At 40.2% G+C, this 26,073-nt stretch overlaps 1 protein-coding gene across 6 annotated transcripts in view; it reads right to left on the bottom strand.

Annotated features, from left to right (window-relative positions):
* Nucleotides 1–26,073, bottom strand: part of atp2b1a (ATPase plasma membrane Ca2+ transporting 1a) — a 58,961-nt gene that overhangs the window by 11,521 nt on the left and 21,367 nt on the right. For 4 of the 6 annotated variants that reach the window (XM_074698736.1, XM_074698742.1, XM_074698737.1 and 1 more), the window contains exons 3-19: nucleotides 15,718–15,915; nucleotides 15,257–15,514; nucleotides 14,978–15,103; nucleotides 11,484–11,645; nucleotides 10,647–10,685; nucleotides 8,656–8,811; nucleotides 8,334–8,548; nucleotides 7,814–8,056; nucleotides 5,645–5,886; nucleotides 4,945–5,182; nucleotides 2,862–3,041; nucleotides 2,687–2,774; nucleotides 2,474–2,580; nucleotides 2,141–2,332; nucleotides 1,094–1,307; nucleotides 798–1,009; nucleotides 594–701 (exon numbers count right to left, since the gene is read on the bottom strand). In XM_074698736.1, the coding sequence (XP_074554837.1) occupies nucleotides 594–701; nucleotides 798–1,009; nucleotides 1,094–1,307; nucleotides 2,141–2,332; nucleotides 2,474–2,580; nucleotides 2,687–2,774; nucleotides 2,862–3,041; nucleotides 4,945–5,182; nucleotides 5,645–5,886; nucleotides 7,814–8,056; nucleotides 8,334–8,548; nucleotides 8,656–8,811; nucleotides 10,647–10,685; nucleotides 11,484–11,645; nucleotides 14,978–15,103; nucleotides 15,257–15,514; nucleotides 15,718–15,915 (2,978 nt within the window). The remainder of the gene's footprint in view (nucleotides 1–593; nucleotides 702–797; nucleotides 1,010–1,093; nucleotides 1,308–2,140; nucleotides 2,333–2,473; nucleotides 2,581–2,686; nucleotides 2,775–2,861; nucleotides 3,042–4,944; nucleotides 5,183–5,644; nucleotides 5,887–7,813; nucleotides 8,057–8,333; nucleotides 8,549–8,655; nucleotides 8,812–10,646; nucleotides 10,686–11,483; nucleotides 11,646–14,977; nucleotides 15,104–15,256; nucleotides 15,515–15,717; nucleotides 15,916–26,073) is intronic. The other 2 variants (XM_074698738.1, XM_074698741.1) reach the window with 1 other exon arrangement.

The raw sequence follows: 26,073 nt of genomic DNA on the forward strand, positions 1-26,073 counted from the left end.
CTCAGACTCAGCTCTTTTAAATCTCTGATTTTTCAGCACTAATTACTGAATCTTGTTGAAGTTTGAGGTATATTGTTGCAGCAATTAATAGTGGTTTGTTGGCTTGATTATTACACACTACTTAAAAAAATCCTGCACTTTATGTCAGCACCTGCAGCCAAATAACGTGTAGCTCTGTTGTCGCACTAACTAGGTTTTCCTTCTGTCTAAACTCTTGCTTGTGGTCCTGCAGCATGCTACAAGCACAGGCGACAGCTGGGCAGGGTTATTTTAAATATAGTTTAACTGTCAGGGAACTTAGATAACTCATTTAAAATTGTCAGTTCTAAAATGAAAAATAAAAATAAACGGAATTAATCAAAGTTTTGTTCATGTAACTTAAAATTGTAGTAAAAAAGAGCCATAAATAAATCTGTGTGACTTCCTTTAACCTGATTCTCATTTGCATTTTGAGTTGCAGTATCAGAACATACTGTACAGTTTCTTCTCTTTTAATCGCTCACTTAATCAACTACAACACAAGGGGGCAGTGTTGTACCATATTTCAGGTTCTGGAGAGTTGAAGGTAAAGCTTGAACAGTGTGGTCTCCTACCTGTCCCCATAGTAGAGAGCCAAATCCCAAGAAAGTGCACCACAGCCACTGATCAATGGTCAGAGCCACACAACTGAACGGCTTCCCTCCAAACTGCACGATGACGATCTACAGGAGTAAGAACAGATCAGAGATCAGAGAGACGACATGAAAACTCAGCACCTGCAGGTTGTTTAGGGTTTTTCAGATTTCAGACCAGCTTACCTGGATAACAAAGGTACCAAAGACAATACTACAGAAGATAATGTTGTTGAAGATGCCTTCAAAGACATTCCTCTCCCCATGGATCTTACGAGCGTTGATTTCGTTAAAAAGCTGCATCAACACAAAGGTGTTAAAGACGATAGTGTAGTGCTCAGACGGTGGGGCGTGGAGGGGTGCATTCCTGCCGCTGTCGATGTCAAACATTTTCTCTCCTACAGGAACAATCAGACGCAATTAATTAACATAATCAGATATGTGGATTTAGTATGCAAAAGAAATCAGAGTAGTGTTTTTACCAGCGAAGAGCAGAGTGAAGATGATGACCAGCTGAAACACTCCCTGGCCCAGGATGTTCTTCATCATGGTGCGAGAGATGAGTGGCTTGTTGCGACCATATGGCTTCCTCAGCAGCAAGGCCTCTGTCGGGGGCTCTGTGGCCAAGGCCAGGGAAGCAAAAGTGTCCATGATGAGGTTGACCCATAACATCTGTACAGCTTTGAGCGGGGAGTCCTGGAGGCAGAAAGAGCAAATAGATGTTGAGAGGAGACAGAGGGGGGCGGGAAATAAGTCTGAGAAGACGTGATAGCAGACCTACGAGATTCCCATCTCTGCCATATATGCTGTCGAAACATGATTAAAATTAATGCTATCTATGGATTATTAAGATAGACACTAACCAAATTGCCTGTAGGAAACAATTTATTTTGTCGCTTACAGTATTTCTAACCGCATGTTGTCAAGCAGCATCGATATAAACCATAAAAGAGCATGTTCGGCATTAATAACTTGATTTATGCATCCAATTCTGTGTCGAAGCATCACTGCACAGAATTTATTTTTTTAAATTAGGATTAGGACATTAATCAAATATTTAAAAATAATCAAAAACAACTCTAGCAGACACTCGAGGTTTAGAGGCATGATGTTGCTGATCACAGTTAATACCTTTTAAAAAAGACCAGATTTAAATCATAATTAATGAATGTCACAGGTGTTTTTTAACCATTTGATTTTCAAATGAAAATCAAATGGTTAAAATACCTTCCGAAAACAAAATACACAAATACATCAAATGAGTCAGCTTCTGCATTTCTAAAAATCCCGAACCTCTCAGATTTGACAGCTGGATCTCCACTTAGAGACACTGAACTAAAAACTTCCTGCATGTGAGTTAAGGCTTATGTAATCTCAGTCTGTTGCTGCCAGCTGTACCAACTCCGTGGCTGCTGAGTCCAAGTGTGAACTAGAGAACAAAACTTCTCACAGCTTAAAACGCCTGCACACTGGAGGAAAAAATGGATCCTCTGTCAAATAGAAGCAGAAATCTGCTAGCCAACACTAACCTGTGTGATGCAGGCTCCTGTAAACGCCACGATAACGGCCACCACGTTGACGGTCAGCTGAAACTGGAGGAACTTGGAGATGCTGTCGTAGACGTTGCGACCCCACATCACGGCTTTGACGATGCTGGAGAAGTTGTCGTCAGTTAGGATGATGTCTGAGGCTTCCTTGGCAACGTCTGTGCCGGCGATACCCTGGAGAGAAGCAGGAAGGGGATGGAGAACAAAATATGTTTCACTCTAAACAACCAGTATGGGTGGAAATATCTTAATAATCTATGAAATGTGGCAATTTATCTTAAATTAATTTTAATAAATAGATCGTGAAAATCTTACCATGGCAAAGCCAACATCAGCTTTCTTCAAGGCAGGACCATCATTGGTACCGTCTCCTGTCACTGCTACTACTTGTCTCTGCTCTATCACTGTGCTGTCAATAATACCTACACAAAAAAATGGATGTTAAAAATGACATTCTGGATCTTACAACAAGTAACTATTAAAAAAAAAAAGAAAGAGAAACTGACACAAGTAATACACCAGATTTACCTTTTACTAGGGTGTGCTTGTCTGTGGGGGAGGAGCGAGCCAGCACTCGTAGTTTGGGCCAAATCTTGTCGATGCGCTCTTGTTCAATCTAGAAACAGGAGACAAAACGTGATGAAACCCAAACAGAAAATTTCAAACACTCCCACTGGGATAAAAACTTCCTGCTGGAGCTCACCTCTCCTTTCTCGTTTCGTATCCTACGGTTGAACTCTTTCCCTTCCAGGCAGAGGAAGTCATCTCCGGGCTGCAGGATGCCGCACTTAGTGGCGATGGCGCGAGCTGTGTTGATGTTGTCGCCGGTGACCATTCGCACTGTGATGCCTGCACGCTGGCACTTTCTTATGGCGTCTGGTACCTGAAAGCAAGCAGGAGCATGATGAAAGAGGAAATGCAAAATACTTTGGTGTCAGCTTGGCTGTAACTTCTACGTAATCCCTGAGAATGTTCTGCAAAGAGGTCAACAGCCATGATTCAAATTAGAAATCATTTAAAGGAAGTACAGGAGTCTCACTGCTCTTGTTTCACAACGAACAGGTGGAGCATATGACAACATCCCGGCACAGTGTGGCAGAAAACCAAAGTAAATAAGTTAACTCTTACAAACATTCAGTCCTCGTCTCACCGTAGAACCACTCCTTTCAAAGCTCTCGGATCATTAATCACATGCTGGTTCAGTATTGATGTCTGCACTAGAGTGGAGCTACTCCTGTTAAAAATGGCTGATACTGCAGCTTGTGTCATACATCCTCAAAAAAGCTCTAAAGTGCTCAGAGGCACAAAGCAAAGAGCTAATCAATTTAGCTGCTGGTGCATTCCGTAGAAAGAGCTCGTCCATGTACGGGAATTTATTCATCCGAATATCCAACATCTCACAAATGCAGCAGTCCAGATGCAAGATGGGAGCAAGAGGGTTTGAAGTTGCCTCCCTGATTCCTCTCAGCATTTTTTATTAAAAATATGGCAAAAAATAAACTGACCTACTACCATACTTGAACACAGAAGAACTGCTCCTGACCACTACGTACAGCTATGAACCTGATATATTCATAATCATCAGTAGTGATTTCAGGCATGTTTGAAGGTGTTTATGGGAGTAAATATCACTTGTGCCCAACAGGTGGCTTTATTCCCATCACCCAAATACATGTGTATACAAGTCCAGAGTTGAACTGTGATCATGTGTGTTATAAAAGATATTATCATGTAGGAATTAGTGGAGAATTTAGCTCATAAATGCGTCATGAGGTGGACATTGACCTTGAATGTAACATTTGAAGCAGATTGGACCTTATATGAAGGAGGAACAATGACTTCCTGATTTATGGCCGGACATCAGAGTTTGATGTGGCACCATGGATACATTCATTGAGTTACAGAAATCCTTTCATCACTTTTCATCCACTATGTGTTGAGTATACACATATCAAATTTAAAGATGCTCCTCCCCCCAAAAAATAATAATAACAAAAAAAAAATCTGACATTTGACTGAAATTTCCTAACTTCCTGTTGGGATTTCACCATGAAAATCAGGGGCGTTTTTGTACATTTAGTTATGATAAATATGCGAAAAAAAAATTTAGGCCTGTAAGTTACTCAAAGTAGGGGTAGGGGCTGTGTGTTCCCACCTAGGGGGCGCTCTGGAGCACGTATTGGCACAAAATCACAGGTACATACATTTTTTGCAATGACTGAATTTTGTTCAAAGTTTGGCAAGTTTTGGTACATGATAGAGGCATGTAATTTGGGGTTAAAGAAAGAAAGAAAGAAAGAAAGAAAAAAAGAAATAAAGAAAGAAAGAAAAAAAGCACCTGCAGTGAAGGCCCTGGCTCGGGCTCTGGCCTAATAATAATCATTCAGGTTTCAAGAGGGTCCTAAAAAGTAATCTGACTCCTCCACAGCCCTACAGACAGATTCACAGACACAAATGCATCCAGTAACATGGTGCTCCCTGGCTTTGCAGATTGGGCACATAAAAAGGGTGAGAAATAATGCTGACACTGTTTTGTTTAGGGCGCTCATGTCTGTTTCATCCTCAACTTTTGTCCAATTTATTCCACCAAAAGACAGTGAATTCTCCTTTTACAGAGCAGTGGTCGGACTGTGTTTTTACAAACTAAGCTTTTCTTTAGGGTGAGGAATTTAATACTTTACTCTCAATAAACAAACAAAATAACACAAACTGAAAACAAAGTGACTCAAAACAAAACTCTTGGTCCGTTTCAATATATGCTCATGTAGATTTATGTAGCCACTAACCTCTGGTCTCACTGGGTCCTCAATGCCCACCACACAGATGCAGGTCAGTCCAGTGAGGATGTCGTTCTCATTGTCCCAGTCTGGCTCCCCCTCAGAGGCAGGGAAGTCTCTGTATGCAAGGCAGATGGTCCTCAGGCCTTCTGAGGCCATAGGCTCGATGACTTTTTTCACCATATCATCTCTATCCCGTGGGCGAAACACCTTGGACTCGCCGTTTGCTGTCAGGATTTTGTAGCACCTGGGTTAAAAAAAAGAACATATAAACATATCTAGTAGAAGTGTGTGAGGGGAATATGGGCATTGAAAGAGAAGTCCAAGAATGTGGATTCATTCATAATTTAGAAAATAGTTCAGATTTGATAAAGGTTTGCGAGCTGAGAAGACAAAGCATTTGGATGGTGAGCTTCTGTAGTAAGAGGCCACACTAAGCCCTCTGTGGGTTAAAAAGATGCCTTCTTGGTTAAGAGGCTTACTGAGTTGTTACCGGCTCATTTTCTCAGCGCCTGTTTTTAAGTCGCAAAGTAAGGGGCTTGGGTGGGATGCACTTGAACTTCTCAGCTGCTTAAGCCATTACACATAACACTCACTGCAGCCTGTATCCAGCTGAAGCTAAGTTAAAAAAAATCTACTTTCACTGAGCGCATTAATAAATGCTGACAGAAATGATCACACTTCAAATAGACTTGATCCATTTTCTTACTTTTTGAGGAGAATTTCTGAGGCCCCTTTGCTGAACATGCGGTAGCTGCCGTCAGCCATCTTCAACACAGAGCTCATGGACTTCCTAACAGAGTTAAAGGTGTAGACTTTGTAAAGTTTCTCTTCAGGGATTTCAGTGCGAATAGCCTGGTAGTCCCGCTTCAGGTCGTTGGAAAAGCCAAGCAAGGCACATTCGGTCTTGTTTCCCACTTGTCGTGGCAGGCCGCCTTCTTTCTCTGGAGGCTGGAGAAAAACGAGATGGGTTAAGGAAGGAAGGAAAACTTCAAGTAATGGATATATTTTTAGTTTAAGTATCACTTCACAGTTGAGATGTCAGAAATAAGCAGAAAAACAAGCTTTTCTTTCCACAGGCAAAGGCCACAAAAGAGCCACGCCAATGCATGAGTTTCTTAATGTCTCTAATGGACAGGAAGTACACAGTTTACAGGTACAAATTAAGTGATTGATTTAAGTAAAGACTTTTTATTTTGAAATACACCTGAAAATGTAAAATTGTATTTTCAACTTACACTAGATAGTGACTAAACACCTGATTTTTTTTTGCTTTCACCTTATTACCACACATCACATTTTATCTGTTGATCTGAACGCTGAATGCAAAATAGGGTCAAGTTTCCTTATTCAAAGCAGAAGGAAAACACTGCTCCATTGATTTCAAAAGACTAGCAGAAAAAGTTAAAGAAGTAACTCCTGTCCTCACAGAGGAGAAAGGATTAACAGTGAGCAAGTGTGTAAAAAGAGAGTGAGTGAATCCAAGGTGTGAGCATGGAGCTGATCTCTTTAGAACTGATCAGGATGAAGTTAAGATAACTTTACAGTTACAAGACAAAGACGAAAGACTAAACTGCTTGCACTGGCTTTAAAAATGAAAATCAAATGATGAATGAATGTCTTTTCTCCATCACACTCAGGATTTCAAGTAACATTTGCATGAAACGATTATTAGAACCAACATTTAAATTTTCAGACAGCTCCATATCTCTAAATTTCTAGCAATGCTTCTTTATTGCCTCCGCCAAGGAGGTTATGTTTTAGGAAGTTTGTCTGTTTGTTTGTCTGTGAACAGCATAACTCAAAAAGTAATAAACAAATCTTGATGAAATTTTCAGGAAATGTTGAAAATGGGATAGGGAAGAAGCAATTAAAGTTTGGAGGTGATCTGGATCACCGTCTGGATCCAGGATTTTTTTAAAGGATTCTTTATCATTGTAAGATGATGTACAATGTGATCATCTATTGAAAATGTGTGATATTGTTTAATTGTGCTGACATGACCGAAATAAAATCAAAATCAAATCAAATCAAGATAGGGTCGTTTTCACCATATGTGTATATAACTCCACGATAAATGGGCGGATTGCAAAACAATTCAAGACAAGGTCACCATAATTTCTAACAGATGTAAAAGTAAAAACCAGATCCTGGCAATATTCTGGATCCTAAGACTCTCAATTTTCAACACTGTCAGGTAACAAATTGTGGTGCAAACCTGCAACTAACACCAAATTGTAGCAGATAGTCTGCTGAAAGGGAGTATAACATTAAAGTAGGACTAAAGTGTTGGTGACAATCATACTTTGCTTGGCGGAGGTTGGTGCTCTCTCAGTGCTTTTCTAGTGTTCATTTTTTTATAAGATAGGCTGTTTTGGTTAAACTTCCTTCAGCCCCTGATGTCATCTGTCTTTTTTCTAGCCTAGCAAGGAGTTTGAGCTTCTCTGGAACACTGGTTCAGGGCCAGTTCCCTGTTGGTCGAAACACAAAGAATTGGTGTCTGATTAAGCTCTACCTTTCGAGTCCCCTTTAACATTTCCCAGAATACTTTACTTCCTGTTTTTCTCTTTTCTTCATGTGGTTAGGACAGAAGGTGAGAGCTAGCATGGAGGAAGTGCTAACTGTTGAGCCTTCTCAAAGTGCTGTGAGCCTAACTTGACAAAAAGGAAGTGTCCATTGATAACCCTGGTGATGAATTGGCTCTTAGAACCATCCATCTCCATGCTTGGGTGTTGGGGGACATTAGGAGCCATATGGCAGGTTATGTAACTTCTCAGTAGAGCAAAAATGTTCAGACGCGGGCGTAATGGAACGGGTTTCTTATCCTTTTCATTAGAGCACAGTACCTTGTGTTCATTTGAAATAGTTTCAGGCTTACCATGATCTTGGTAGTGTAGGCGCAGTTGACAGCGATGCCCAGAATAAGGATGTCTAAAATGGAGGAGGGGATGTTTTCTGGTTCAGGGACTTTCTTGTAGTGTTTCTCAGCTAGGTAGGCCTGCACCACAGTCATGCGGTTCATGGTGAGAGTGCCAGTTTTGTCGGAGCAGATGGCTGTAGCGTTGCCCATAGTCTCACAGGCGTCCAAATGCCGCACCAGGTTGTTGTCTTTCATCATTTTCTGCAAGAAGATAAAAACAGAGTATGAAACGTCAACTAAATTTTAAAGAATACTTCTTTTCTAACAACTCATAAACGAGTTTAAAGGCTTCAGGACTGGATTTTACAGCTTCCTGCTTGGATAAAGCTCTCTGTTGGCTAACAACCTTGGCACAGGAGATAATAGTTTAGCTTAGAGGTATCAGTTAGCAAAGTCTCCTCGACTCTAACGCCTCGCCTGCTAGCTTTAATAGGCTAAAGGGTAAGCTGGCACATGCTGCTTAGCTAGGAGAGTTTACCTTTACAGAATATGCCAGGGAGATTGTTACGGCAAGGGGCAGACCTTCAGGAACAGCCACCACCAAGACGGTGACACCAATGATGAAGAATTTTACAAAGAACTGGATGTAAATGGGAGTGCAGTCCTTGACCCAGGGCAGATTCTGGATCCAGAAGGTGTCAACGACAAACAGCACCACCAGGATGATGACAGTGATTGCTGACATAACCAATCCTGAAGGGAAGGAGAAAATACATGATAAGTGATGAGTAGGGGAAATCCAGGGATGTGAATGTTTATTATTCCACAATCTGAGGAGGAGCAGAGCCCGTTTGAAGTACCTGCTTTGCCAATTTGAACAGCTAGTTTGGTCAGTTTGCCCTGGAGGACAGACTTCTCTTTCTTTGGCAGGTTGGCTTTCTTCTTCTCCTCCGCGTCAGCTCCCTCGTCGCTGTTCAGAGGCTGCATTTCCATCGCAGCTCCATCCTGTGCTTTAGCTGCAACACAAAATAAGACGAAACAAGTGGCCGGATGAAATTACCATAACTTAATTTTCACCGTGGCCAGTGATTCCTGAATTCACAGAACAAGCACGCCTGGATGTCCAGATGTAACAAAGTCAGCATAAACCAAAAAAGCACATAAAAACTTGAGATATGAAATGAAAACTTCACTGTGTGTGCCAAATTATTCTATCTCTTAGCTTTTTCATCCTCTCTTCTTTGTTTCAGGAAGAACAAATACATCAAGAGCAGGTTTGGACAGAATCTCATTTCCAAGTTATTTGGTTATCTGATTTAGCTGGAATTGAGTCTGAGCATGTTGCATCAGAACATGACAAAGTAAAGGGTGACTACAATTAAATGATTTCCTGAAAAGTGACTCTAAGAGTAGCAGAGATTTCACTTCACTCAAAGTTTAAACACTTTCTCGTCTCTTTTTGTCATGGAACTTGGGAAATGTCACTGTAATTATATTTGCAGTGATCTGACGGCTCAGTAATTAGCAGCAAGATTTGGAAGTGTAATTAGCATACTCCCACCTGGAGATTCAAAGAACAGGTTAACTAGCTAGCAGCGTCTGAGGAATCGCCTCCTACGACAGCAAACCGCCAGCAGTTGTTGCCAGTTAAATTCCCATAAATCTCTTTCATGTCTTCCTCAGCATCCCTCAGGACCCCCCCCGCTCCACCGCTACCCCCCTGTGGTGTGAGCAGGACTGACGGGAATCCCAAACCTACATCTAGCCAGGTAACCTTGGAGACACAGTGCCTCTAATGACACAGGAGGGAGGAGAGGAGAGGCAGCCAGCAGGGCCAGCGGGGGCTGCTCTCTGCCGTGTGGCTCACTTTGATAAAATCATTAGCTCCGGTGGGCACTGGAGCTACTCTGCTGCTGCAGGACAGCTAACACATCTTCTGCCACCTCTCACTCACAGCTTGCTGCCTCTTTTTTTTCAGCTTCTGCAGTTCCACATCCAATCTGGCAAAGCTAGAAGCTTTGTTTACTATGGCATGACCTGTAGCGTGGCATCGTGTGTGAATGTATGTGGCAGAAAGAGGAGGGGCATTAGCACTGGGCTACTGCAGCTGCTGTGGACTGTGGCTTGTTCTGCACTTACATGGCCTGTGTAATCTCAGTCTAAAGGATTACTGTTGATTCCTGGCAGGCAGAGGGAATCTGTGCACCAGGGACTAGTGCCAGGGTTGTGGCCACAGACCCAAGCACTACTGATCACAGTGCCCCGGCAGGGCTACGAGCCTGGCTAGCTGGCTGCGACGCCAAAAAAGAGCCTCATTATCGTTGTTGTGGGTCTAAGATTTCACCAGACTGAGTGTGACAGTTTGACTGGGAATAGTTCAGATCGGGGCATCGATAAAAATCAAATTGTGGGGGCCGGAGGGAGCGTCGCAGGGAGAGGGATGGGTGGGAAAGCAGATGTTCTGGCCCCAGAATTGTTGCATGGCTTTAATCTCCTCACCACTAATCGCTATAACTGGATTCAGTAGCACCTGCTGCTCAAAGCGCAATGTGCAGGGGAAGGACGAGAAAAGAGACGAGGGGGAGACAGGAGGGAGGGTCAGACAGCACAATGGATGGGACAAGAACAGCTAGAGCTTCGTATGTACTGACATGAAGAAAAATGCAGCTCCTCACCAGCGGCACTGCGGCCAATTAATAACAAACTGAAGCTGCTTCAAGCAAAGTGACATAAGGAGGGAGAAAAGGATACAGCTAAAGGCTTCAACACCAATGTAGGTGCTAAGCTGTAAGACTATTATAAATGGTTATAAGTGTGTTTGAGCGGGTGTGTGTGTGGGCCAGCAACTAACCTTTCTTACGATTTTCCACAGATCCATCCTGCTTCTTATCTGTGGATATTATATAACAATGGGTCAGCAGATGGAAATACACATAACTCTAATATTAACCACTATTTAAAAATAATACTAAGCTGTTTCAAGTGTAGAATTATATGTTTTTTCCTAGATAAAGACAAGATCACTGCTTTGATCTTACTGAAAGTGTCAGTCCAAACAGTGTTTTAAATATTAGAAATAGTAGATTAGCTCTGTACAGAGCTGCAATGACGAGCTGTCACATCAATCAGTAATAAATCTGATAACCAGAAGAAAGGTTTGGTTATAATTTAAAGTACGATTCAAACATTTTACAGCTTCTGGAGTTGATGTCAATGCTTTTCTTTTTTAACTACAATAAAAATCCTTTTGCAAAGTGTTGGTCAGACAATAATAAAAAAAAAATATGAAGACAAAAACTTGGGAGACACATTTCTGGGATAATACAAAGGGTACATTTTCATGCTGCTTTTCACGTATTGTCTAATACTTTGCAGAAAGTATGAATGAATACAAAAAAAGATCCATGGCTTTGTCCATAATTTGCTGCAGAGCTAGGTTCAACTCTTATTGGTCTTAAAAAAAAAATAAAAATAAACAAAAAAAATAAAAATAAAATAAATAATAATAATAATAATAATAATAATAATAATAATAATAATAATAATAATAAAATATATAAATAATAATAATAAGTTCTATTTGGAAGATGTGATCCAAGAAAAATTGAAATATTTGCACAAACACGTCCATCTGCTGAGCGGACTGATTAATCCCAACAGGAGACAAATAAGCAGACAGGATACTAACTTTTTCTCTGTTTCTTCTTCTCCTCCTTTTCTTTTTTCTTCTCATCCTCTTCATCATCCTCCTCCTCTGCACTTCCGAGTAAAGTGAAGATAATTCCAGTTTGGGAGTTGACACCCACAGCAGTGACCACCATTTTCCCTGAGCCTTCCATTACATGGGTGCCTTTGGACAAGTGAAGAAAATAAAACATGAGTCATTAAATGAGGGAAGAAAACAGCATGAACAGACCTCGCTGAGTGGTTTCTAATTTATGTCTCACTTAGTTTCCCTGCAGCCAAACACAAACATATAGGTTAATTTTGTTTAGACCTCATGCTCAGACAGATTTGCTCGTCTCATGATTTGAAGCTACAATACAGATTCAGTTTGAAGTGGATGGGACGGATAACAAAAGAATCCCGCACAGTCACAGATGCACAGATCCTTTCACAAACAGCTTTTAATCAAAAGCCAATTGTGGCTGTGGGTGAATTAATGGAAATCTGAGAGGCTAAAACAGTTTAATTTCTCTGAGTCCCCATCTCTCTGAGGACACAGGGAAAAGGATCTTGTTGATATGAGCATAAAAAATGGAATAACAGAGGAGCTTCACAAAGAACCAGAAGAGTGGAAAGCATCTAAAAACCCTCATGCCTGTGTTAATTAGAGGATGTTTTCCTCTCATTCAGGAGAGTGGTGGCAGAAGGGACACCGTCGGTGTTGAGGGAAATCAGAAAGCAGTGGTGGAGCAGTACACACACACACACACACACACACACACACACACACACACACACACACACACACACACACACACACACACACACACACACACACACACACACACACACACACACACACACACACACACACACACACACACACACACACAGTGCAGCACTTCTATCTTTTGGAGGTTTGGGAGTTGGGCAGCCAGATGAACTAAACAACTCGTGCTCCTCCAGGATCCAAACACCCCTCTGCTGAGGCACCGAGCAGTTACAAAACCATCTGATAGCGTTAACTCAGTGCTGACGGAGCTTTTTGGACGAGGAGTGGACTCAAAATCCAGATATAGCGGCGTTATCAGTATTACATTTGAGGAGTGTTAAAGATTGAATGACAATCGATTACACTTTGCTGCAATGCAGGGACAAGTCCAAGATCAATTTCCCCAAGGGTACAATAGATCATAAAGCCATTTATGATATCATGACACGTCTCAATGTATCATATGGTATAGTATTGTATTGTGTCTTATCAGTACATTTGCATTCACAGTGAAGAGTAGCTACAGTTATAGTCTACAGCTGCTGAGGTTTTGTTTATTCATTTTACGGATTTATGTTTTTTGATTAATGGGTGAAAGCCCTGCCTGCAAACTGAAGAACATGTATTTAATACCAGGAGTAGTGAGGTTCTGACTGAGGAGCACACATGGAAGACAGGATCAGTCCCCAACAGCATTACACAGTAGCAAGTCCAGCTTTCAGAAATTCAACTCTGTTCAATTTCAGGCTGACCAATGTATTCTGAAAGTCCAGCTTGAGTTGTATGAACAAAAAAACACATTTTTTAAACTACATGTAAAAAAAAGCTGTGTTTGTGCCATATAGCTTGTTTTTATCATACCATGTTGTATCTAGGGATGTAGGAATAGGGATAACAAATCAGGTACTTTTTCAGGTACCGACCGAATTCTGTCAAAAGTGCCGGGTACCGATTCACGTAAAAAATCACAAGGTATGTTGTGATGTTTAGGTACCTAAATGCATCCTTGTGACTGTGAGGGAGTGGAAGAGAAGGTGATTTGCCATGCTGGACATGAACACAGCATTGCAAGGTTATATATTAAAGAATATTTACTTCATTATCAAATTTATATTTTTTACTACATACATAAAAAAAGTACTGAAAACCAGTACCGTTTAGTACCGGTACCAATTGGTAGGTACCGGGCATCGTTTCAAATGTAAAAGGTACCCATCCCTGGTTCTATCGTACCGTATGGTATCGTAGCATGTCACGTAGTGTCATACTCAGTCTTATCAAATTGAACTCTATTGTATCATATCCTACATTATTTTATTTTTCCTGCAGCATCATACCAAATAATTTCATACCACACCCCACCTGATCATATCATGTCATGTCGTGTTGGATCGTTCCTTATCTTATCTCACTCTATTTAATTAATCATGCAGTATATGATATGTTACAGTTCAGTACAATACAGCATGATACAGAATGACAGGGTACAATCATAGACCGTATAATAACTGGGCATAGTCACTGCAACATTACCCGTCTGGTTCTGAATACAGTGATGAAGCCAATCGTCGGCAGTGGCCATATTAGAATTGACTCAAGAGGCGGGCTAACTCACAGCTCCAAGGCACCAGACCTGTCAGTCATGTAAGCTTCACTTTTGGTTTGGTAAACTTGAGAACTTAATGTCTTCTAAACTCCTGAGTTAGAAAAGAATTCGGCCCCTCGTATCGATGACAGAGAAATTAACAGACCCAAGCCTTGTTTTTGACTTATCTTTGTGTTAGTCACTAAAACAACACCGCAGACAGCTACTCTTTTTTGTTTTGTATATGTGACAGTCTGAGCTGTACCAAGTTACAGTGATGTTCACAGGAAGAGCTCTACAGTTTAGTAGGAAGGAAAACAGATGTGACAAAATTACATTTTTTCTCTCTTTTTTTTAAGTGAGTTTCAGTGATAAAAAAACAAGTGTTTTTGACATATTGTATTTTCTTTTCTTTCTTTCAGTCAATAAATATTTCTTCATCATTTTCTCTTTAAAATGTTCTCGACTGAATAATTTAGTCCCATAAATGTAAATTTCTGTTTGTTTTGTTTCTCTCATTAAAAAAATGGAAGAGTTAGATTATGCACATATTTTGAAGTAAAACACACACCAACAAGTTTCTCTGCCTTTGTCTTAGTACTCAAGGAAGTTAATTGGTGTGAAATTAAAGGTGAAACAGGGGTTCTGAAGTTGGCCCAACGGTAGAAAATTCTGTTAGCGCTGCTGTCAAACGGCCTCCGTGATGACGGCGTGGCTCCGTCTGTCAGAGGTTGACTCTGAAGTCTGAGGAGCTGCAGACAGCAGGTCAAATGCTAATTCAAGGAAACGGAGGCGCTCTGTAGACCGTTTGCTGGTTTTAATTATCAGAATTAATTTTTAAAGGAAGAGAAGGGTCAGCTCCCTCATTGACCTCCATTTTTAAGTGTTTTAAAATTTAACTGGGTTTTGACATCATGAAATTACAAAAGGGTTATCGGTCATTTCATTATAATTTAGACTGGTCTCACATAGAGCTAGACTCTGAAAATAAAGTGGATTTTATTATTAACATGAACTTTCCAGCAGTGTTCAGAGATTACATGAACCATTTATTCGAGGGCATGTGAAGGTGTCTCAATAAACAAATGTAGGAGTTGAAAAAAACACAATAAGCATTGTTTTTGTTAGCCACAAGCAGAGCAAACACTCTTTAAATTACCTGATAACAGCATAGGATCTTTTTCTTGTGTTTTCTTGACGTGGTCGGACTCTCCTGTAAGTGAGCTCTCGTCTATCTTGAGATCGTTGCCTTGGATGAGGACTCCGTCGGCAGGCAATAGGTCACCTGGAACACGCCAACAGAGGCAGGCTTTAAGTTTAAAGGAGCAGTGATGTTTAATATTTTAACTTTATAGGTAAGAAAAAGTCATATCTCAACCATGAAGCAACATTTACTGTTAAGAAACTCAAACAAACATGGCTGTAAATCACTTCTCACCATATTTTATTTGTGCAATGTCGCCCACCACAATCTCAGCCACAGGAATTTGGATGACTTGTCCTCCACGGACGACAGTAAATTTCTGCTCCTGCTCTATGCGGCTCTGGAGGCCCCTGAACTGCTTCTCTTTACTCCAGTCGTTGAACGCCGTCACCAGCACCACGCAGATAACTGACAAAAGAATGGCAGCGCCCTCGATCCAGCCTGCTTCTGACTCATTTTCATCCTCCACGCCGCCAGCTGCCCTCCCACAGTCTGCAGAGGCACAGGGGCAGAATTAATACAGAGGTTTACAGTTAAATCAATGGGCTGATCACATCATCCTGCCACTACGGCACAAATTTAAACAAACGAAAACAGAGTCAAAATTTTAGAAGGTGGATGGTCGTCAGATAAAAATATGAAAATATAAATTAGCTCAAACATTATTTGAAAACATGATTTGGATTGTGACTTACGTTCTCTTTCGGCATCTGGAGGTTTATAAAAAGAAAGGCCTAGTGAAACGATGGCTGCCACTTCTAGGATGATCAGCGTGACATCCTGTAGTGCCTCCCACACTAACTGTAAGAAAGTTTTGGGTTTTTTGGGTGGTATAAAATTCTGCCCAAACACTGTTTTCCGCTTCTCGATGTCTGCAGGCTGTCCACTTAGACCTGGGGAGGGAATCACAAAGACAAAAAGGGTTAAAATTGAATGATTTCCATCAAAAATCCATTCATAATCAGAAGGATGTTAATTTTTTGCAGCAATTCTGTGATTTACCTCTCACTGCCACCTATTAAGAGGAGATTTTCTCAAAAAAATAAAGCAAAGGTCATCACATTTCTAAAAAAACACTCCACCCAAAAGGAATCAGCTTTTCTAACAGGAGGCAGTAATGCTGGGTAATAATGACACAGACTCTACAGGAATGTCCGACGTGTCCACTTCTTTCAGCCAGGCAAAGAAATGTGAGAACAGGGGTCAAACCTAATCCCATTAACTGCCTTTTAAAACACAAAGGTCAGCGCATGTGAAAATCAGCGTAAAAATCACAGGTGAGCAACCGTCTCGTGACAGACTCATCCACGCGTCAGTGAATAGCCTCAGACCCATTCATTCACCAACGCGTGCGGCATTCTGCAGCCCCCACTCCTCTTCACATACCTCCACATTCAAGGCTCAGTCTGATATTCAAAAGGGCCTTCGCACATTTGATGATGCATGACAGTTTTTCAGCTCTATTCATGCTGACGGGCTCTGTGTAGAGGTGGTGTGGTCTGAACGGAGACGTGTGTACATGTGTGTGTGTGCAAAACTGGGGGCCCAGAGAGGAGTGACAGTGTGAAAGTGCAGCTGACAGGCGAACGGGGAGAGGAGGGAGCAAAGGGCCAAGGCTAATGAAGAGGAGCGACAGAAGAGAGGAGCTACTGAAGGCTGAGGGGGGAGCGGCAGTTGTAAGAGAAGAGTCTTAATAGGGAATTAGATGAGCGGGGTCAAGGTGTGAACGACAGAGAGGCGCACACACACACTCACACACAGGCTAGAGGTACAATGCAAATCATGCCACCAGATTTGGGTAATGCCTGTGCAGTAACAACATTGTACAGAGGAGTAAGACTGTTTCATTTTCACAACAGAGAAGGAAAATTAACAGACAAACATTCAGGCTTTTCTGGGTTTTCAAGGAAAAATCTGTCAAATTCTTTGATTCCAGCTTTTTGGTTTTCATTATGTTTAGTTTTCCATGTATTTCAGCAAAACTAACCTCTTGTGATTAAAAGAAGTAAAGAAAGAAGTAATATAGGTACGGAAAATAAATTACAATTTTGTTTTGTCAAGGATATTTAATAGATGTGTTTCTATCAAGAGAAAATGAGGTCAAAATAATTTGAAAAAAGGTATTTTCAAAGGTCAGATCATGGGGATAATTTGTCATTTTAAGTTAGAAGATAATACTTAAGCTATGTGTTGGGACTCTGAAATATCAACACTCCTCCTCACTTCTGGACTGTTCCTCCAGGTTAAAAATGCTTCTTGAGACGCCAGAATGAATAAACATTTGAATGTAAAGCACAATATTATCACACTTTAGTGTGATTATTATTAGTTTCATATTAAAAATAAAGAAAACAGGATGGCAAGCCAACTGTATTTAACTGGGCTGTATTCAAGAATCCAGAACTTCTTAAGAACAGTGGGATAATTTATATACTAGGAAAAATCTAGAGTTAAACACAAAATCATGAGGCTAAGTGGAAATTCCGTGTGTGTATACAGTGCTTGCCACCACTGCCCTTAATAAACAGTATACAGTGGATTACCAAAACCCTTTGTATGGTTTTGTAATGGTTAATTCACCAGGATGTGCAGCTCTTTAGTCAATAGGAAATATTTAATGCTACAAAACACTTATTGTTGTTATCCATGAGTTTTCAAATGTTCTTTTTTACAATAAAGCAATAAATTACAGTTATTCACCTATGTCCCTGAGTATAAACGTGTTTTAGTGTTTGTTTTTTATTTTTTTAACTACTGACTTCTTGTAGAGTTCCAGTTTTCTGGCTCAAATTAGTTAAAAATAAATAAATTTAGAAAAAAAAACCCCAACAACCATAAAATCATTTTGTAAATGGAAAATCTCTGAAAAACAAAGAGTTTTTCTCATTAGTTTTCTCATTTTTATGAAAGGGGGTTTAATAAGTTTGTCAAGCACTGTACATTTCTATAGATAGTTTTCAGGCCAATCATTTTGCATACAACCTCAGAGAGATAAATTAAAAACCAGGGATCAGAGGGAATGAAGGTAACGATTTCTGAGTATGTGAATAATGACCTGATAAATAATAATAATAATAATAATAACAATAATAATAATAATAATAATAATAATTGTAACCATGATCTCATCTTCAAAATGTAAATTAGGGTGTTTTCACAGCTACAGTGTTAGGTTGACCCAAATTTAGATCGACCTTTTTTTGGTCCCGTTTGGGTTGGTGTGAAACCAAAATCGGCCTCTGGTGTTCACCAAACTGGTGCAGCCAGAGGAGGTGATCTTGGTTCGGCTCTGGCCGAACTCTGGTGCGCACTATTTGTGGTGTGAAAGCAGCCGCACTCTGGTGCGATGCAACTTTCAGGCGAACTCGGCGAGTTTCGTCTCCAGTGCATCTGTATGCTTTTTATTAAGCCGCAGCTGCGCTTCATTTTCAAACACTATCGTTTGCAGATGGTTATACACACAAACAAAATAGAAATGAATAGGGATGCACGATATTATCGGCAAAATATCAGTATCGGCTGATAAAAGCTTAAAAACATGTTTATCGGTAACTGAAAATTTCTGCCGATATGCACAGTTGATAAGGTGCTATTCAGTTAGGATCATTATTATTTTCCATCTGAAAAATAAGCTCCTTAAATAAAATGTAGCACTTCATTAATTTGCACTGCAGAGCTCTGTGTCTGTCACCAGGTTGTTACAGTCGCTCTAAAATAATCAAATGCAACTTGGTTATGTTTAAAAATGCATTGTACATTTAAAGTTCATGTGATCTAAAGAAATTATTTTTCTGTATTTCAATACTGAATGTCTTGAGTTTGAAAAAATAACACATTTCTTATTTATGGTAAAATCAAATGTTTTTTTTGTCTTGTTTTATGTGTGTTTCTTAAACAAATACGACCGTCACAATAAGAGTAACATATAAATTCCGGTACAGGATAGACTCAGCTTTCTTTACAGTGAAAAAAAACAAACAAACTTGTGATTATCGGTATCGGCTGAAAGGGGTTTCGATATATCGGCATATCGGATATCGTCAAAAATCCAGTATCGTGCATCCCTAGAAATGAATTAGAAGCGCTATTAAAACTTGGCGTAGGCCTATTTGACTACCCATCATCTCTGGTTTGAGCAAACGGTTCTCTCGGCGCTTCCAGCTTCCAACTGAAAGTACGCTACACGCACTCTAGCAGTTGTCGTCATGGAAACATGACGCTCCCAAAATACTGCGGCGTTTAGTCCCGAGTGACAAAGAGCAGGTGTGAAAGGAACCACACTAACTGCAAAATGGCAACAAAGTATCAATTTAACATTCCAAGCCGCACCAGGGTGCGCACTATCAGGTGTGAAAACACCCTTATTTATTTTTTCACCAGCAGCTTGCTGTAATGGGGTTCAACAGTAATACCTAAAATAGCTTTGCACAGTCACTAAATGGATCTTTACACTTATGCCTGCATAGTTAATCTAAATGGCTGTGTAGTTTAATACACAGCTAAATGTTGTTAATATCACACCTGTACAAAGAAGGTTCAACCATTTATCCCTACAGCTTTAAGGAGTAAATCCATTCCACTCTTATTGTAAACACAGTTCAATTACATCAGTTACATCCTGATTGCACTTTGATGTGAAGGAAAGCTTTAATTCCGTCCAGAAACAGCCTCTCACAGATCTCTCCTAATGACACACATTACTTCTTTTAAACAAGTTTTAGTCCTCTCCATTAACTGAGGCAAATTATCTAGTTACTTTGCTAATTGGCATTACAAGTCAACACTAACACATACTTTTCCAAAAGGGAGGTGAGAAGAATGACGATGACTCATCAGCAGCGCACATTAAAAAGGCTACGGGGTTTATCCTGCATAGCTGCCTGTTGCTGCTCCCTGGCTGTCTCTCACCGTCTGCTTTGATTCACTATGCCTCTAATGAAAACATGCTGACAGCTAATACCCTGCTCAATTTTACACCGCCTTTTCCCTTTGCATTAGAGCAGTAAAGACGAGTGACAGAGGACGATCAACAAGTCGTCCTCGGCTGGATACACAAACAGAAAATAGGCCGTCCTTGGCCCCTCACATCCTTTTAGCAGCCAGAGTCCGTCTCCAGTCAAGCAGCTAATCATTAACCGTTTAATTTGGATTCTTGTCCCCAGCTGACCCCTCGCAGCACTGTCATTTTAACCACCAGTGGAGATCAAGGTAAGACTCCACTCTCATAACTCAAGTGAAATTGAGATGACAAGGTATCTTTCAGTACCTGTAATTTGGAAGAAACAAGCTAACAAGCTGCTCAGGAATGGGATACCTCTTACTGGCTCAGCCATATCAGCACGATCTAATTAGTGAGAGAAGAAGTGATGATTCATGTACCTTACAGAGCAAACTAAAACCAACCCTGCACTCGCTTCATACCAGAGATTTTCTGATGGATGTTTTATCTCCTCTGATGCTGACTGAATCTTAATTTGCAAATTCCCAACGAGAGTTTGTTTCTTTGTTTTGAACTGAGGTGCATTCCCGTTTGGTCGATCGTCGCCTTCGTAAATCAGCCAGGGGTTAATACAGTGTGCCTTCATTACATGTAAGATTGTAGTATACAACCACACAGTTGAAAATTTGAGTCTTTTTGGTTTGTTCCCATCCTCTGACAGCAGGATTGAAGAGACAAGTCAAAGTAACAGCAGGTCAATGACACTTCACTATGTACGCTGCAGGTGCGGACATTAAAAGTAAACACTGCACAAACACCGTCCTGTTTAGGGATGGGTAGTGATTCTCAAAGATTCTAACAAATGTTTCATAATCAAAACATTGAATAATTCATGCCATCTTATCTCATGTTAAAAATGTACAATGAGTTATAGTCAATGGTGTTTGTAGGGCATCTGAAAACGTAGCTCTTTAGTACCATAAAAACAAATGATATGAGAAAACACTATAGCCAAGGGCCAGGAGAACAGGTGGCGTGCTGTAACATTACATGCTGGAGAAAAACACCCAATATTTATGCAGTGGCAAAGATTTCTGGGAGGAATTTTTACACAAAATAAAGAAAAATTGGGTAACAGCAACTTTTGTTCAGTCCGCATAGATCACATCCATAACAAACAGCCCACAACAACTTTGCACAGTCATATCCTCCTGACTACCAGGAAAAAAAATATTGTCCAATCACAAAGATTTTAACACTCCCTAATCTTTGTGAGGTTATTAGAATACTGAACACATTTTTTGGGGAAAAAAAGTTTTTTATATTTCAGATATGTATATTACTCGTATATTACAATGCTAAAATACAGTAAAAAATTATTCAGACAATGTTCAAATGTGTTGTTAAGAATCCCATATGAAATATGCCACCAAAATTTCAAGCGAAAATTTGCTTATTAAAAGTTTTATACACTTACTTTTCCTCTTCCCATAAATTGCACTTCCACTAATGGACGCCATTTTCCTTAATGAAAAAGACAAAGGTACCAAAGCCCCACCCCTTCACATTTGGTATCATTGAAAAGCCCCAAATGTCATCTGTAGATGGCATGAGGAGTTTATTCAGTAGTGTGAAGTAAGTGGAAGATATTTAGGTTTACAAATGTCCTCCACAGAGGACAAATTTGAACTACTGGTAGTCAGGAGGATAAAATAGAGCTCTTTCTCCCAATGTCTGCAAGGGGTCGGGGTATATCTGACTAATGGAAGAGTTAGTAGCGAATACTTTTGCTTGAACTGTGACATATATATTATTGAGGTGTCCGTCTGACACCTAGACAGACACTTTTTAGTACCTTACCTACAAAACCATCCTTTGTAACAGATGTGCTCAGGCTTTTTTTCCTTTTAGTATTCTAGTCAACCAAATGGGGACAAAGTGATGATATTGGATGTGTCAGGTTAAACTAACATAAAAGTACTGATGTACCAACCCAACTTTTCTGGTCTTGATACCAATACCTGTAACTGTTGTAACTTTTATACCCTTTCTACTAGGGATAGACAGATAATCGTCCAAGCCAATTATCAGGGCCAATGTTTGGCATTTTTGAGGCATATCTGCTTCCGCCTTTTTTTTTAAATCTGTTAGCCAAGAAGAAACAAAATTTAAAACTGTGTTGTTGCGGCTTTAATGCAGCTGCTCCACTGTCTGCATTCACTACTCAGTCCCCAGCACTGTCCCACCCACAGCACCATCTGATTGGTTACAAGCAGAGCCATTAGGGATGGGTACCTTTCACATTTAAAGCGATACGGTACCGATGCCCGGTACCTGGAAATCAGTACCGGTACTCACCGGTACCAATTTTCGGTACGTTTTTGTGTTTATGTGGTAAAAATATCAATTTAAAAAAAAATAAAACATACACCTTTTTTCAATTTGACACATTTATTCTTTAATATATAACCTTGTAATGCTGTGATTATGTCAGCATGGAAAATCTCCTACTCTTCCACTCCTTCATAGTCACAAGGATGCATTTAGGTATCTAAACATGGTACCTTTTGGTTTTACGTGAATTGGTGCCTGGTAATTTGGCAGAATTCGGTCGGTACCTATAAAAGTACCTAATTCGGTACCCATCCCTAAGAGCCATGGCTTGGGAAAAGAGCCAATCAGCAGTGCAGTTATTATAGTTATTGCAGTTACATTGAAATTTTGGAAAACTTTATTAACTGTAGAAAACTTAAGCTTTTTATTTTTCAAAGTTTTCATTAAAAAAAACGTGCTTCTGAGCCTGGGAGCTGTTTAATAAACTCATGCTTAAAGGTATTTGAATGAAGTTAAGTGTTGGAGTTTGTCTTGTTCAAAATTTTGACACCAATATTTTTACTTAAACTGCAAATTAATATCGGCTTCATATAGAGGTTATCGGCCTCCTTGACTACAAATAATTAGTATTGGCCCGCAAAAATTGGTCTATCTCTACTTTCTACTAAAACATAATTTAGCCTTTGTGTCAAGTTTGGATCGATCCTTTCCCACCGATACCTGATCCAGCTTTGAGGGGCTGGATTGGGCCGATGCATCCCTTCAAACAACTCTTCATCCAAGCAAGGTGAACCAAGAACCCAGTCAGTTTGACTGTTTTTCTCCTAGTTTTTCATGTCAAAATGTAAATATCTATTGGAAAAAACAAGTGAATTAGTTGTTTTAGCACATCCCTAAATAAACTATGCACAACTTTTGTACAGAGAGCAAGAAGGATCTTTCTATCTTGTACTTGTACTCTTCCCTCTAACAGCCTTCATGGTGTGGATTCTGCTGTTAAACTGAGTTAAATAACACAGTGACATAGGCCTGAAGTGTTACCACAGCTGAAAGGTCAAACCAAAAAGAGGGTGGTTGATAATATTATGCTACAGGTCTTGCAGAATAAATGGATGATGGCAGCACCTCTGTGAAGGTGTCTTATGTTCGCTCGGATCAAAATGAGGAACTGCATCATTTTTGTGTCTTAATCTTTCCCTTTTTTTGCGTTTATGCCACTCATATACAACTTTATGTAATACTTCCTAATGCCCCTGATGAAATCTTATCTTAGAAAGCTATTTGAGTATTTGGGGTTGTTTTCACTCATAAGCAGATTGTGTGGTAATGAGCGGGGCTTTGCTCCATAAATGGAATAATAGGGCAGCGCACTTAATACTGTAGCATGATTGTTTCACTTTCAGTAACAGCGTAATTTGGAAATTATCATGAAACGTTTTAGAATATTTTTGAGATTTAGTAATGTAGGATGGACCATCAAGTGTCAAAACAGTCCAGATATCACAACGCAGGGGGAAAAAAAAGACTCCTAATGTTGGATTTGGTTGAACTGTATTCCGTTTCAGACCGATGATACCTACCCCGACCTCTGAGGAGGCGAAAGAGAAATCATCAGTTGTGTCTAGCTTTCTGAATTCAGACAGAGAAACACAGAGCCCCGTCCCTCTGAATTACAGAAGAGAAAACTATCATTAAACAGCCTGAACCTCCCCATTGAATGAGGGGGTGTGGTGTCTGGCATGATGAATACAGACAGCCTGTCAGCTTCTGTGAAATGCAGCTCAATTGTGCAAAAGCCTCTCAGCCCACAGCCGATCAGATCAATAGGCTGCAACCCAAATATTTGACTAAACTAAAATAGCAATCAACAGGAGACAGCCGTGAAAAAAAGGGGAACGCTGTCAATGATATTGATGGGAGGAGGCCGTTTGATCGGTCTTATTATGCAGAGGAAACAGAGCACACCATGGGAGTAAAAGAGATGCTGCTGTTTACAGAAAAAAAAACAATACTTAAGTTTTATTTCAGCAAAAAAAGACAGAATAAAATCAATAACTTATGCATCTGATTTTTTTAACCTATAAAAATGATTAATGCCTGGACACTGGTGCCCGAAAGAAACCTCACAGCAGACATCTGGATACACTTTAGAGTACAATACTATGACTCTGTGCTGTGATATTCAGTGCTGAGAAAATGTGCTAAAAGGATGGGAAATTTGTCATAACAGTCCTCCTGTGACTTAGCATTGCTTTTATGGACAGCTGGGGGACTCACAGGAGACTGAATACAAACAACAAGAATGGTCACAACTGGTGCAACAGAGGCTCTGAAGTCCTGAGTCATCGAGCAAAGTCCTGAAAAAACAGTCACCCACACAGCAGCAGTGCTTCCTTTGACTCGGGTCAGATGACTGAAAGGCTGCCAACTATGGCTCCATAGTTTTGTTCATAAAGGTGGTCTGTAGTGAGCATGCGAGCTCCAAAAACATGGGTCTTCCACTTCCCATAGTTTTAACTTGATGGTCTTTTAACTCAACACTTCCTGTCCAGCTCATCCTTATTAAATACTTTAATCATGGTTGACTTTACAGATCACAAATTAGATGGACGTCTCCTTTCATTTCTAAATAGTTTCTAAATAGGTCCATCATAAATTCTTTGTAACTTCAAAGTTTCAAAATAATTTTTTATACAACTATGTCAATAGATAGGTTATAAGACACTTATTCGACGTGTCAGATTTTGGAATTACAAGGATAACAATACACAGACATGGTGCTACAACATACACAGATATAACAGTTGTTCACTGGTTTTTATGAAGTCAGCCTTGAGTTATATTTGGGGGAAAGGCATCTTGTGGGGAGAATATTCATTATCTGCTACTTAAATAAGTCAAACATGTAGTTTTTAAACTGCACTGCTAAAGCAAATAAGCTGTCACATCCGTAACCGAGTCATTATGGACAATTAAAGAAGAACTGGACATTAAAAAACTGAGCAGAATAGGATCGGAATGTAGTCTTTAAAGGGGACATATCATGCTGATCCCTGATTTAATACTTACATATAATATTATAAATTTGATAACAAGACCTTTCACCCCCTGAATTTTCAAAAAATGAGATATTGTATTTTTTTCTGATATCCTCGAACAAGATTTGATGTCTCTGAAAATAGGTCATTGCCAGATGGCCGCAAGATTTTGACTTTCATGACGACATGAGGATCCTCTCTTTTTATTGGAGTAAACCGATAAAGCAGCTCCTCCTCTGTGATGTCAGTTAGTCACACAACCGCCACCGAGGGATTTTCTTCCTCCTGAGCTGCAGAACCGTCCTGGTCTGACTCGGGGTCCGATACAAAAGTACGTATCCTACACTCTGCCATTTTATTAGTGCTATCAATGCCTTACGGTGAAGTTTTCGCAAACAGCAAACTCGCTCGGTCTGCTCCATTCAATGTGCCGATTTTGTAAATACTGCCATGCTGCAAAAAACGCCCCCTGGCTCTACCCACTCCACCCCTCTGATAGAACTGACCAATCAGAGCACAAAGGGCTGTGACGTTGCGAGGTTACTGGAGGTCATTCTGGAGACGGAGCGTTTCAACGAGATCTTCAGAATGGCCTAAAATGAGGATATTGAGAACGCTATTATGGGGAAATGAAGGAACTAAATGACTTGTACTGGGGGCAGAAATGCTTTACAGGCATCCTAGTCTGGCTTAGTGAAAATGAGAAACAAGCATGATATGTCCCCTTTAAGTTAAGAAAG

The sequence above is a fragment of the Halichoeres trimaculatus genome, unplaced genomic scaffold (assembly GCF_033239565.1).
Source record: "Halichoeres trimaculatus isolate MK-OKI-2021-1 unplaced genomic scaffold, fHalTri1.1 fHalTri1_scaffold_21, whole genome shotgun sequence".
Taxonomy (NCBI): Eukaryota; Metazoa; Chordata; class Actinopteri; order Labriformes; family Labridae; genus Halichoeres; species Halichoeres trimaculatus.